At 43.7% G+C, this 14520-nt stretch overlaps 1 protein-coding gene across 1 annotated transcript in view; it reads right to left on the bottom strand.

Annotated features, from left to right (window-relative positions):
• The window catches only part of LOC139377217 (netrin-G1-like), a 161029-nt gene extending 147168 nt beyond the window's left edge, over window positions 1-13861 (bottom strand). The window contains exon 1 of the mRNA XM_071120217.1: window positions 13610-13861. Within this exon, the coding sequence (XP_070976318.1) occupies window positions 13610-13861 (252 nt within the window). The remainder of the gene's footprint in view (window positions 1-13609) is intronic.
• Between the last annotated feature and the right edge of the window lie 659 nt (window positions 13862-14520).

The raw sequence follows: 14520 nt of genomic DNA, 5'->3' as shown, positions 1-14520 counted from the left end.
GTACCAGGAGAGCTAATATCAACTGCATTGGCAAATCAGATAGCTCAAATCACCATGCCTACAGGTTCCATGACCCCACAGCAAAGTTTGATACTACTCTAGGTGAGATTTCATAACTTGTAAAACCATGACCAGAAAGAAAACTACAAAGAGCTGCTGTTTTCATGAGTGAGTTCATGTTTTTAAGTTTTTAATTCAGCAATGTCAACATTGTTTTTAAATCAACACTTTTACAAAACAGAAAAACACACTTCTCCCTACTTCCACTCGCAATGCAGCTGAAATGCATAAAGTAGTCGTGAGAGGCGGAACCTCCTCTGCTCTCTCTCTCCCTCCACTGAAACTGACCAACAGATGCAGGTACCATCAGTCCGGTAAATACATTTTTTAATTCATGCTCAGTGGTGCCTCGAAAGTGATACAACTGATCTATTTTGTTATCAAAGCTCAAGTTTTGAAATATAATATGGTTTGAGAAGAACAACATTGAAAGGCCAAGCATAGGCACTATGCTGTGATAATGTACAGTATTAGACCTAAAGCACAAATCTCATTCCTACAGAATAATGTTTTTACTCCGAAAGTGATTGTGACTCAGAAAAGATTAGTGACCACTGATCTAATCCAATATGAAGTCATCACAGAGACAGAGAGAGAGACAGAGACAGAGAGAGAGTGAGAGAGAGAGAGAGAGAGAAAGAGAGAGAGAAGGGGGAAATCAATCATTTCCAGGCCCAGGGACATGTACTAGTCTGTGGCGACCTAAATGCCAGAACCGGACAAGAACCTGACTCCCTCAGCACACAGGGGGACAAACACCTGCCTGCAGGTGACAGCATTCCCTCCCACATATGCCCCCCTAGGCACAACTATGACAACATAACCAACAAAAACGGGTCACAACCCCTGCAGCTCTGTCGCACGCTGGGTATGTACATAGTCAATGGTAGGCTTTGAGGGGACTCCTATGATAGGTCACCTATAGCTCATATCTTGACAGTAGTACTGTAGACTACTTTATCACTGACCTCCACCCAGAGTCTCTCAGAGCGTTCACAGTCAGCCCACTGACACCCCTATCAGACCACAGCAAAATCACAGTCTACTTGAACAGAGCAATACTCAATCATGAGGCATCAAATCCAAAGGAACTGAGTAACATTAAGACATGCTATAGATGGAAGGAATGCAGTTTGGAAACCTAACAAAAAACAATTACAAACAAATTTGTCCCCAATAACTACCGTGGAATATGCGTCAACAGTAACCTTGGGAAAATCCTCTGCATTATCATTAACAGCAGACTCGTACATTTCCTCAATGAAAACAATGTACTGAGCAAATGTCAAATTGGCTTTTTACCAAATTACCATACAACAGACCATGTATTCACCCTGCACACCCTAATTGACAACCAAACAAACCAAAACAAAGGCAAAGTCTTCTCATGCTTTGTTGATTTCAAAAAAGCCTTCGACTCAAATTGGCATGAGGATCTGCTATACAAATTGATGGAAAGTGGTGTTGGGGGTCAAACATACGACATTATAAAATCAATGTACACAAACAACAAGTGTGCGGCAAAAAACACGCACATTTCTTCACACAGGGTCGTGGGGTGAGACAGGGATGCAGCTTAACACATGTTTCCCATGCCAATAAAGCCCCTGAGACAGACAGACAGACAGACAGACAGACAGACAGACAGACAGACAGACAGACAGACAGACAGAGACAGACAGACAGACAGACAGACAGACAGACAGACAGACAGACAGACAGACAGACAGACAGACAGACAGACAGACAGACAGACAGACAGACAGACAGACAGACAGACAGACAGACAGACAGACAGACAGACAGACAGACAGACAGACAGACAGACAGACAGACAGACAGACAGACAGACAGACAGACAGACAGACAGACAGACAGACAGATAGATAGATAGATAGATAGATAGATAGATAGATAGATAGATAGATAGATAGATAGATAGATAGATAGATAGATAGATAGATAGATAGATAGATAGATAGATAGATCCAGGAAGGTGTCCATCTTAAGTCATTTCCACTAATTGCTTGTTGCCGGCTTCATTAGAGAACGCTGAGGGAATATGACCAATGACATGGCAATAAATTATAGCAGTATTATCTAGAACACATATGACATGCAACACGACAGCAGATTAGTACTCGGTGGTCTTTTCTTTTTAGGTTTATGGCTAGCGTAAGTACAGACTTTAACCCTGGCACAATGACATTTGTAGGCCCTAAACTAAACACTCAAACCTGCGTGTCTTGTGTGAGTGTGTGTACTTGTTTGTGTCTGTGCGCGCATGTGTGTGTGTGTGTGTAGACTCCAGTTGATGTGATTCCTGACAGACAGGGGATGTGGTCGAGGAGATAAACTCACTGGCCAATGACAGGCCAGCGTGATGGACGGATGAAGGCATTTCAACCAATCTGTTTGTCTGACAGATCTTCTGGACTCAGAGCCCAGATCACAGATTGAACGCAACTCACCACCCCACTATCTAACCTTACCTAATATCTCTCCTCTTACTCTCCAACACACTCAAACACACAAACACTCCAACGAAGCACCTTGATTAAATTAGCCATCTCTATTTGTCCAGTATGACAACTGCTTATGATTAATATCTGAAGCATCTTTTGATCAGCAAAATAAAATCCTGTAACTAAAGGAAGGGGTTATTGAAGGCTTTCGTTGGGCCTTAAATGTGTTCAATGAAAATAAATGCTATTGGTCACATGCTTGGTAAACAACAGGTGTAGACTGTGAAATGCTTACTTAAGAGTCCTTTTTCAACAATGCAGAGAAAGAGAGAAAGAGAGTGAGAGAGACAGAGAGAGAGAAAGAGAAAATAAAAACTGAAATTGAGTGACAAGGAATACGAGGGAATAACGAATAACAATAACGAGTAAAAACAGGAAATAGAGTGAATAATGAATTAAAACAGGAAATACAGAGTGAATAATGAATAAAAATAATGAGTAAAAAGAGGAAAGTGCCGAGGAAGGAATCCTCAGGACCTTTTCAAACGACCGAAATTGAAAGCTGTTTCTAGTTTCTAGTAAATAATAATATGATGAATAATAACTATAATAATATAATGAATAATAACTATAACAATGTAATGAATAATAACTATAATAATGTAATGAATAATGAGCTTGTTCCTGAGCTTGGTCCTGAGCTTGGTGATGATCTTGGTCCTGAGCTTGGTGATGAGCTTGTTCCTGAGCTTTGTGATGAGCTTGGTGATGAGCTTGGTGATGATCTTGGTCGTGAGCTTGGTGATGAGCTTGGTGATGATCTTGGTGATCAACTTGGTGATGAGCTTGGTGGTGAGCTTGGTAATGAGCTTTGTGATGAGCTTGTTTTTGAGCTTGTTTCTGAGCTTGGTGATGAGCTTGGTGATGAGCTTGTTCCTGAGCTTGGTGATGAGCTTGGTGATGAGCTTGGTGATGAGCTTGGTCCTGAGCTTGGTGATGATCTTGTTCATGAGCTTGGTGATGAGCTTGGTGATGAGCTTGGTCCTGAGCTTGGTGATGATCTTGGTCCTGAGCTTGGTGATGAGCTTGGTGATGAACTTGTTCCTGAGCTTTGTGATGAGCTTGGTGATGAGCTTGGTGATGATCTTGGTCCTGAGCTTGGTGATGAGCTTGGTGATGATCTTGGTCCTGAGCTTGGTGATGAGCTTGGTGATGAGCTTGTTCCTGAGCTTGGTAATGAGCTTGGTGATGAGCTTGTTTTTGAGCTTGGTGATGAGCTTGGTGATGAGCTTGTTCCTGAGCTTGGTGATGAGCTTGGTGATGAGCTTGGTGATGAGCTTGGTGATGAGCTTGGTCCTGAGCTTGGTGATGAGCTTGTTCCAGAGCTTGGTGATGAGCTTGGTGGTGAGCTTGGTGATGAGCTTGGAGGGTTCTATCGTGTTAAATGTTGAACTGTAGTCTATGAACAGCATTCTTCCAGTATTCCCTTTGTCCAAGTGGCTGAGGGCAGTGGCTGAGGGCAGGGTGTCTGGGATGATGGTGTTGATGTGAGCCATGACCAGCCTTTCCAAGCATTTCATGGCTATGGGAAACAGGAAAGGGCCTTCCCCAAACGCTTACCACAAAGTTGGAAGCACAACATTTGCCTAGACTATAATGTTATGCTGTAGCGTTAAGATTTCCCTTCACTGGAACTAAGGGACGTCGTCCGATCCATGAAATACAGCCCCAGACCATTATTCCTCCTCCACCAAACTTTACAGTTGTCACTATGTGCTTGGGCAGGTAGCAATTCTCCTGGCATCCTCCGAATCCTATTAAATCAAGTTTTATTTATACAGCACATTTCAGACATGTAATTGCAAATTGCTTTACAGGGAAAAAAGAATTTTAAAAAAACTATGAAAATAAAAAGCTGAAATATTTACTACACAACAAACATAAGATTTAAAATAATAATCATGATACAAGCTGAACAACACCCTGAGGAAAAGCAAAGAAAAGCAAAGTTAAAAATATGTGCACAGTTTCAGCTCCCTTCAAGGTCTCTGGCAGGCTATTCCAGAGGCTGGGGGCATAGTAACTAAAGGCTGCCTCTCCATGCCTCTTGGTCCCAGGCTTTGGGATAGTTAAAAAGCCAGTGCCAGAGGACCGGAGGGTCCTACTGGGTACATCACTCAAAAGCATGTCTGACATGTATTGGAGAGACAATGGAAGATTGATTTTTAAAAAAAACAATAGAAGAATCTTAAAATGAATTCTAAAACTCACAGGCAGTCAGTGCAGAGACTTTAAAACGGGTGTATTGTGTACCCGTTCTGCAGCATTCGGTATGTTTTGCAGTTGACCAATGGCTTTCTTTGGTAGACAAGACAGGAGAGCATTACAGTAGTCAAGCCTTCTCGTAATAAAAGCATGGATGAGTCTCACTGTATCAGCCTGAGAGAGAAACGTCGGCACCTTGGCATTGTTCCTCAGGTGGTAAAAAGCTATTTTGGTCACATTGCTAACGTGTGATAGAAAATTGAGTCAAGAATCTAAAATAAGACTCAGGGTTTGACTCCAACAATATGTACACCAGTCTAGTCTTGTTCTCAACTAGCCTACCTGGTTAAATATAGGTTAAATAAATAAAACATTTAGCTGGAAGAAGTTGTGAGCCATTCAAGTATTTAAATCACTAATACAGTCTAATAATTTATCCATGGAGCTAAAATCCTCTGGTGACACAGAAATGTAAAGTTGTGTATCGTCTGTGTAGCAGTGAAAATCAATGCTGTGCTTTCTGATAACGCTGCCAAGCGGCAACATATATCAACTGAACAGTACCGGACCCAAAATCGTACCTTGTGGAACACCACATTTAAAATGTATTCTCTCAGAGTTACGGGTACATTTGGATTTCAGACCCCTTCACCTTTTCCACATTTTGTTACGTTACAGCTTAATTCAAAAATTGATTAAATTGTTTGTTTTTTCTTCTCATCAATCTACACAAAATATCCCACAATGACAAAGAAAAAACAGGTCATTAGACAAAAACTGAAATATCACATTTACATAAGTATTCAGACCCTTTACTCAGTACTTTTTTGAAGCACCTTTGGCAGCGATTACAGCCTCGAGTCTACTTGGGTACGACGCTACAAGCTTGGCACACCTGTATTTGGGGAGTTTTATTTTTGTATTTTTTATTTCACCTTTATTTAACCAGGTAGGCTAGTTGAGAACAAGTTTCTCCCATTCTTCTCTGTAGATCCTCTCAAGCTCTGTCAGGTTGGATGAGGAGCGTCGCTGCACAGCTATTTTCAGGTCTCTCTAGATATTTTAGATCAGGTTCAAGACCAGGCTCTTTCTGGGCCACGCAATGATATTCAGGGAAGGGCGAAGGGAAGAGAAAGGGGAAGGGGAAGGGAGGAGGGGAAAGGGGAAAGGGGAAGGGGAAAGAAGGAGGGGAAGGGGAAGGAGAAGGAGAAGGAGAAGGAGAAGGAGAAGGAGAAGGGGAAGTGGAAGGGGAAGGGGAAGGGGAAGGGATACCTAGTCAATTGTCCAACTAAATGTATTCAACTAGAAACACCTCAAGGATAAATCAGTGGAAACAAAATGTTGAGTCTCAGAGCAAAAGGGTCTGAACACTTAAGTAAATATGGTATGTCAGTCAGGCCAGTTTACTATTGACATCGGAGTCAACTCAAGTTGTGTCAGTCAGGCCAGTTTACTATTGACATCGGAGTCAACTCAAGTTATGTCAGTCAGGCCAGTTTACTATTCAGATCTTTTGTAAAAGAAGAGAGAGAAGCAGTTGTAAAAGGCTTGTCATCATTATCCATCCGATAAGGGAACACATCGTCACAGATTACATTACTAAAACTAAAACAATGCAGATGTGTCACATCAACAGTCAATCTCCGACTGAATGCCGGTGACCATCCTCCTGATAATTCACATTGACGATAAAAAGGCAACAGAGACACAAAACACAGGATACGTGATGAGTATCTTCTTCAGCCCAAATTGTCAGTCACACTCCTTGTGTTAAATTGACAGTACTAATGTTTTTTTTTTCCATGACCCCACATAGTACGCATAAAGGCTAGAATCCTTACACTTTATATTCTCCCAAAAGAAGGACATTGAGGACAAGGTATGTTATGGAATAGTTTGTTCACTATCGTCTCTAACTGCCACCTAATCAATAGAAATTAAAGAATGTTCAACAAGGTCCTCTCCTAAATTGTACACCTCTCTACTCTTCCTCTCACTCCATTTTTCTCTCTCTCTCTCTCTCTCTCACACACACACACACACACACACGCACACGCACGCACGCACGCACACACACACACACACACACACACACCAACCTCGTCACCTTACAGATAGAAACATGGCGTTTGCTACTTGCTGTGTCATGACTTCAAATAATTTCCCTCCCAGGAGGAGGTAGGATCACCACAGTAGAGATTTTGGGATTGAAAACTAACACTCCCTGACGTCACACAGTGTGTGTGAGCGCTGCAAGTGTGTCGGATTGAGAGAAGGAGCGTCGTGATGGAACATTCCAGAAAAAATTAAGAGAGAGGGGGAGAGTGAGAGAGGAGGTGTGTGTTTTTTATTTATTTATCTAGGCAAGTCAGTTAAGAACACATTTTTATTTTCAATGTCGGCCTAGGAACAGTGGGTTAACTGCCTTTGTTCCGGGGCAGAACGACAGATTTGTACCTTGTCAGCTCGGTGATTCGAACTTGCAACCTTTCGGTTACTAGTCCAACGCTCTAACCACTAGGCTCTAACCATTAGGCTACCCTGCCGCCCGGTGTGTGGTGTGTAGTGGTGTTGGTGTTGGTATTTGGTGTGGTGGTGGTTAGGTGGTGTGTGGTGTGTGGTGTGTGGTGGTGGTTAGGTGGTGTGTGGTGGTGGTGTGTGTTGGTGTTTATGTGTGGCGGTGTGGTGATGGTGTTGGTGTGTGGTGGTGGTGGTGGTGTGGTGTGTGGTGGTGTGTGTTGGTGGTGTTGGTTTGTGGTGTTGGTTAGTGGTCTGTGGTGGTGGTGTTGGTGTGTGGTGGTGGTGTGTGTTGGTGGTGTGGTGTGTGGTGTTGGTGGTGTTGGTTTGTGGTGTGTGGTGGTGTGCGGTGTGGTCGTGGTGTTGGTAGTGTTGGTTTGTGGTGTGTGGTAGTGGTGTGTGGTGTTGGTGTATGGTGTGTGGTGGTAGTGGTTTGTGGTGGTGGTGTGTGGTGTGTGGTGGTAGTGGTGTTTGGAGGTGTTGGTGCATGGTGGTGGTGATGTGTTTTTTGTGGTGTTGTTGGTGTGGTGGTGGTGTGGTGTGGTGGTTGTGGTGGTGGTTTGTGGTGGTGTTGGTGTTGGTTTGTGGTGGTGGTGTTGGTTTGTGGTGTGGTGGTGTTGGTTTGTGGTGTGTGGTGGTGGTGTGGTGTGTGGTGGTGGTTTGTGGTGGGTGGTGTTGGTGTGTGGTGGTGGCGATGTATGGTGGTGATGTGTGGTGGTGTGTTTGGTGGTGGTGTGTGGTGATGGTGTGTGGTGGTGTGTGTGTGGTGGTGGTGTGTGTTGGTGGTGTTGGTTTGTGGTGTTGGTTAGTGGTCTGTGGTGGTGGTGTTGGTGTGTGGTGGTGGTGTGTGTTGGTGGTGTGGTGTGTGGTGTTGGTGGTGTTGGTTTGTGGTGTGTGGTGGTGTGTGGTGGTGGTGTGGTGTGTGGTGTGGTCGTGGTGTTGGTGGTGTTGGTTTGTGGTGTGTGGTGGTGGTATGTGGTGTTGGTGTATGGTGTGTGGTGGTAGTGGTTTGTGGTGCTGGTGTGTGGTGGTAGTGGTGTTTGGAGGTGTTGGTGCGTGGTGTTGGTGTGTGGTGGTGGTGTGGTTATGTGGTGTGGTGGTGGCGGGTGGTGGTGATGTGTTTTTTGTGGTGTTGTTGGTGTGGTGGTGGTGTGGTGGTTGTGGTGGTGGTGGTGGTGTTGGTTTGTGGTGGTGTTGGTTTGTGGTGTGTGGGGGTGGTGTTGGTTTGTGGTGGTGGTGTGTGGTGTGGTAGTTGTGTTGGTGTTGGTTTGTGGTGTGTGGTGGTGTTGGTTTGTGGTGTGTGGTGGTGTTTGGTGGTGGTGTTGGTGTGTGGTGGTGGTGTTGGTGTGTGGTGGTGATGTTGGTGGTGTTGGTGTTGGTGTGTTGGTGGTGTGTGGCGGTGTGTGGTGGTGGTGTTCAAAAGGAAATTATCTTAACAGAGAAAAATGTCCTCCTGTTTGCTACCTATATCCCCCCCACTAGAATCCCCATACTCAAATCCTGGAGGGGGAAATCAATCCTTTTCAGGCCCAGGGACATGTACTAGTCTGTGGCGACCTAAATGCCAGAACCGGACAAGAACCTGACACCCTCAGCACACAGGGGGACAAACACCTGCCAGGTGACAGCATTCCCTCCCCCATAATGGGGGCACAATTATGACAACATAACCAACAAAAACGGGTCACAACTCCTGCAGCTCTTTCACACGCTGGGTCTGTACATGGTCAATGGTTGGTTTCGAGGGGACTCCTATGGTAGGTACACCTATAGCTCATCTCTTGGCAGTAGTACTGTAGACTACTTTATCACTGACCTCAACCCAGAGTCCCAGAGTGTTCACAGTCAGCCCACTGACAACCCTATCAGACCACAGCCTACTTGAAAAGAGCAATACTCAATCATGAGGCATCAAAGCCAAAAGAACTGAGTAACATTACGAAATGCTATAGATGGAAGGAATGCAGTTTTGAAACCTACCAAAAAACAATTAGGCAACAACAAATTCAATCCCTTTTAGACAATTTCCTGAGTAAAATGTTCCACTGTAATAGACAAGGTGTAAACTTGGCAGTAGAAACTTAACAGTATATTTGACCTCTCAGCTTCCCTATCAAATCTAAAAATCTGCAGTTTAAGCCCCACCCTCTTCAACATATATATCAACGAATTGGCGCGGGCACTAGAAAAGTCTGCAGCACCCGGCCTCACCCTACTAGAATCTGAAGTCAAATGTCTGCTGTTTGCTGATGATCTGGTGCTTCTGTCACCAACCAAGGAGGGCCTACAGCAGCACCTAGATATTCTGCACAGACTCTGCCAAACCTGGGCCCTGACAGTAAATCTCAGTAAGACCAAAATAGTGGTGTTCAGTCGCCAGGTCTAGTCGCCAGGACCACAAATACAAATTCCATTTAGACACCATTGCCCCAGAGCACACAAAAAACAATACATACCTTGGCCAAAACATCAGCCCCAAAGGTAACTTCCACAAAGCTGTGAACCATCTAAGAGGCAAGACGGGCATTCTATGCCATCAAAAGGATCATAAAATTAAACATACCAATTAGGATCTGGCTAAAAATACTTGAATCAGTCATAGAACCCATTGTCCTTTATGGTTGTGAGGTCTGGGGTCCGCTCACCAACCAAGATTTCACAAAATGGGACAAACACCAAATTGAGACTCTGCATGCAGAATTCTGCAAAAAATATTCTCTGTGTACAATGTAGAACACCAAATAATACAAGCAAAGCAGAATTCGGCCGATACCCACTAATTATCAAAATCCAGAAAATAGACGTTAAATTCTACAACCACCTAAAAGGAAGCAATTCCCAAACCTTCCATAACAAAGCCATCACCTACAGAGAGATGAACCTGGAGATGAGTCCCCTAAGCAAGCTGGTCCTGGGGCTCTGTTCACAAACACAAACACACCCTACAGAGCCCCAGGACAGCAGCACAATTAGACCCAAGCAAATCATGAGAAAACAAATAGATCATTTCTTGACACATTGGAAAGAATTAACAAAAAAACTGAGCAAACTAGAATGCTATTTGGCCCTAAACAGAGAGTACACAGTGGCAGAATACCTGACCACTGTGACTGACCCAAACTTAAGGAAATCTTTGACTATGTACAGACTCAGTGAGCATAGCCTTGCTATTGAGAAAGGCCGCCATAGGCAGCCCTGGCTCTCAAGAGAAGACAGGCTATCTGCACACTGCCCACAAAATTAGTTGGAAACTGAGCTGCACTTCCTAACCTCCTGCCCAATGTATGACCATAATAGAGACACATATTTCCCTCAGATTACACAGATCCACAAAGAATTGGAAAACGGACCCAATTTCACCCAGTTCCCATATCTACTGGGTGAAATTCCACAGTGTGCCATCACAGCATCAAGATTTGTGACCTGTTGCAACAAGAAAAGTGCAACCAGTGAAGAACAAACACCACTGTAAATACAACCCATATTTATGCTTATTTATTTTCCCTTGTGTACTTTAACCATTTGTACATTGTTACAACACTGTATATATACAAAATATGGCATTTGTAATGTCTTTATTGTTTTGAAACTTTTGTATGTGTAATGTTCACTGTTCATTTTTATTGGTTATTTCACTTTTGTATATTATCTACCTCACTTGCATTGGCAATGTTAACACGTTTCCCATGCCAATAAAGCCCCTTGAATTGATTTTAATTGATAGAGATAGATAAAGAGGGACACAGAGAGGGAGAGAGAGGTCTAGAGAGAGGGACACAGAGAGGGAGACATAGAGAGAGAGAGATAGAGAGAGGGACGCAGAGGGAGAGAGAGAGAGAGGGATAGAGAGAGAGAGAGAGAGGGATAGAGAGAGAGAGAGAGAGAGAGAGAGGGATGCAGAGGGAGAGAGAGAGAGAGAGAGAGAGGGACGCAGAGGGAGAGAGAGAGAGAGAGATATAGAGAGGGGCACAGAGAGAGAGAGAGAGAGAGAGAGAGAGAGAGAGATAGAGAGAGGGGCACAGAGAGAGAGAGAGAGAGAGAGAAAGAGAGAGAGAGAGAGAGAAAGATAGAGAAAGAGAGAGAGAGACACAGGGGGAGAGTGAGAAAGGGAGAGGGACACAGAAAGGGACACAGAGATATAGAGATAGAGAGAGATAGAAAGAGAGAGGGACACAGAGAGGGAGAGAGAGAAAGAGAGAAGGAGACAGAGAGATCCTCCCAAAGTGTTTAAAATAAAAACAGGGCCAACTCCCCAACGCAGCATCACTGTCCAGCCCTGTCTCTGTTCTGTCCTGTCCGTGTCTTGTCTCTGTCCTCTTTCTCTGGCCTGCCTTGTTCTGTTTCTGTCCTGTCCTGAACACATGCCCTGTTTCTCTGTCCTGTCCTGTTCTGTCCTCCTATCCTGTCCTATTATGTTTTGTGGACACTATTTCCTTGCTTTTAGGGCCTACACACACACACACACACACACGTACAGTTGAAGTCGGAAGTTTATATGCACTTAGGTAGGAGTCATTAAAACTTGTTTTTCAACCACTCCACAAACTTCTTGTTAACGAACTATAGTTTTGGCAAGTCGATTAGAACATCTACTTTGTGCATGAAACAAGTAATTTTTCCAACAATTGTTTACAGACAGATTATTTCACTTATAATTCACTGTATCACAATTCCAGTGGGTCAGAAGTTTACATACACTAAGTTGACTGTGATGTCATGGCTTTAGAAGATTCTGATAGGCTAATTTACAGAATTTGAGTCAATTGGAGGTGTACCTGTGGATGTTTTTCAAGGCCTATCTTCGAACTCACCTCTTTGCTTGACATCATGGGAAAATCAAAAGAAATCAGTCAATACCTCAGAAAAAATTATTGTAGACCTCCACAAGTCTGGTTCATCCTTGGGAGCAATTTCCAAATGCCTGAAGGTACCACGTTCATCTGTACAAACAATAGTACCCATGTATAAACACCATGGGACCACGCAGCATCCATACCGCTCAGGAAAGAGACGCATTCTGTCTCCTAGAGATGAACGTACTTTGGTGAGAAAAGTGCAAATCAATCCCAGAACAACAGCAAAGGACCTTGTGAAGATGCTGGAGGAAACAAGTACAAAAGTATCTATACCCACAGTAAAACGAGTCCTATATTGACATAACCTGAAAGGCCGCTCAGCAAGGAAGAAGCCACTGCTCCAAAACCGCTGCTCCAAAACAACCATGAAAAAGCCAGACTACAGACAACGGTTTGCAACTGCACATGAGGACAAAGATCATACTTTTTGGAGAAATGTCCTCTGGTCTGATGAAACAAAAATAGAAATGTTTGGCCATAATGAGCATCATTATGTTTGGAGGAAAAAGGGGGAGGCTTGCAAGCCGAAGAACACCATCCCAACCATGAAGCAGCATCATTTTGTGGGGGTGCTTTGCTGCAAGATGGACTGGTGCACTTCACAAAATAGATGGCATCAGGAGGTAGATGTGTGTGGATAGTATGTGGATATATTGAAGCAAGACATCAGTCAGGAAGTTAAAGCTTGGTGGGCAAATGGGTCTTCCAAATGGACAATGACCCCAAGCATACTTCCAAGGTTGTGGCAAAATGGCTTAAGGACAACAAAGTCAATGTATTGGAGTGGCCATCACAAAGCCCTGACCTCTATCCTATATAACATTTGTGGGCAGAACTGAAAAAGTGTGTGCGAGCAAGGAGACCTACAAACCTGACTCAGTTACACCAGCTCTGTCAGGAGGAATGGGCCAAATTTCACCCAACTTATTGTGGGAAGCTTGTGGAAGGCTACCCTAAACATTTGACTCAAGTTAAACAATTTAAAGGCAATGCTACCAAATACTAATTGAGTGTATGTAAACTTCTGACCCACTGAGAATGTGGTGAAATAAATAAAAGCTGAAATAAATCATTCTCTCTCCTATTATTCTGACATTTCACATTCTTAAAATAAAGTGGTGATCCTAACTGACCTAAAACAGGGAAATTGTACTCTGATTAAATGTCAGGAATTGTGAAAAACTGAGTTTAAATGTATTTGGCTAAGGTGTATGTAAACTTCTGACTTCAACTGTACATAACAGTGTGTGTGTGTATGCATACATCCCATTGTGTACAACAGAACAATAGAGTTTGTGGGCTGAAACCTACCTTCTCATTCATCACCATCACAGTCAGCTGTGTGTGTGTGTGTGTGTGTTTGTGTCTGTGTGCGTGCGTCCATCACACTTACCGAGATATGTCCGAACCGTGGGTATGTGTGGTTATGTGTTTGCCAGTACTCACCAGTGCGCAGTATGTCTCAGGTGGGTCTCCACAGGTGATATTGGGCGGGTCCAGGCTGACGGTCAGGTACTTGGTTAGGACTGTAGCTTCTGGTTGACAGGCCATGTAGTCCCACGTTAACCCTTCTTCTGTGTAGATCTGACTCTTACACACGTCATAGTGGCCCCAGGCAGCTGGGTATTGCTGCATGGCCACACACACGCTCACACACACACACACCGCTTGCAGGGTCAACATCATCGGACAACGCATCTCCTCGTCCTATCGTGACTAAGCGGCTGTTTTTTTTTTTTTTGTCCAAAGACAGTGTGAAGGGGCGGGGCCAATGTGTTGTATCTTCCTCCTCGTGAGCCAATGGGGGTGTGTGTGTGATGTTGTTAGGTTGGTGTGTTTTTAAATCATCGTTGTGGCTGTCAGTCAGTAAGTGCCCTGTGGGAGAGAAGGAGAGGAGGTTATTGGACAGTCAAGGAACAGGTTGAAGGCAAAGTTAAAGGACTAGTAGTGGCGTTGCAGTGAGTAGACCACAGGCAAGCACACACATGCACACACACACACACACACACACACACACACACACACACACACACACACACACACACACACACACACACACACACACACACACAAACACACATTATTACCCTTAGATAATGGCTTGGCTGAAATATACGATTTATATTTCTCTTTGTTTCGATGTAAAATCTCAAAATGATTATTTTCTATATGTCAAAATAATTACATTTGAGACAATTGCTTTTCCAGCTGGCTCTATTTATTTCGTATAACTAAAAGTGTAGGAATCATGAGTTTTTAACCACACAGTGTGGTTAACTTAGTTGTAGTCACCATCTGGTTACATTTAACAACAAACATAGTTATGTTTTGGGGTTTTATATAGTTATTGACTTATT

The sequence above is a fragment of the Oncorhynchus clarkii genome, chromosome 20, assembly GCF_045791955.1.
Source record: "Oncorhynchus clarkii lewisi isolate Uvic-CL-2024 chromosome 20, UVic_Ocla_1.0, whole genome shotgun sequence".
In the NCBI taxonomy this organism is placed as follows: domain Eukaryota; kingdom Metazoa; phylum Chordata; class Actinopteri; order Salmoniformes; family Salmonidae; genus Oncorhynchus; species Oncorhynchus clarkii.
Note: the sequence above shows the minus strand (reverse complement) of the source record. Positions and strands in the feature narration are given on the sequence as shown.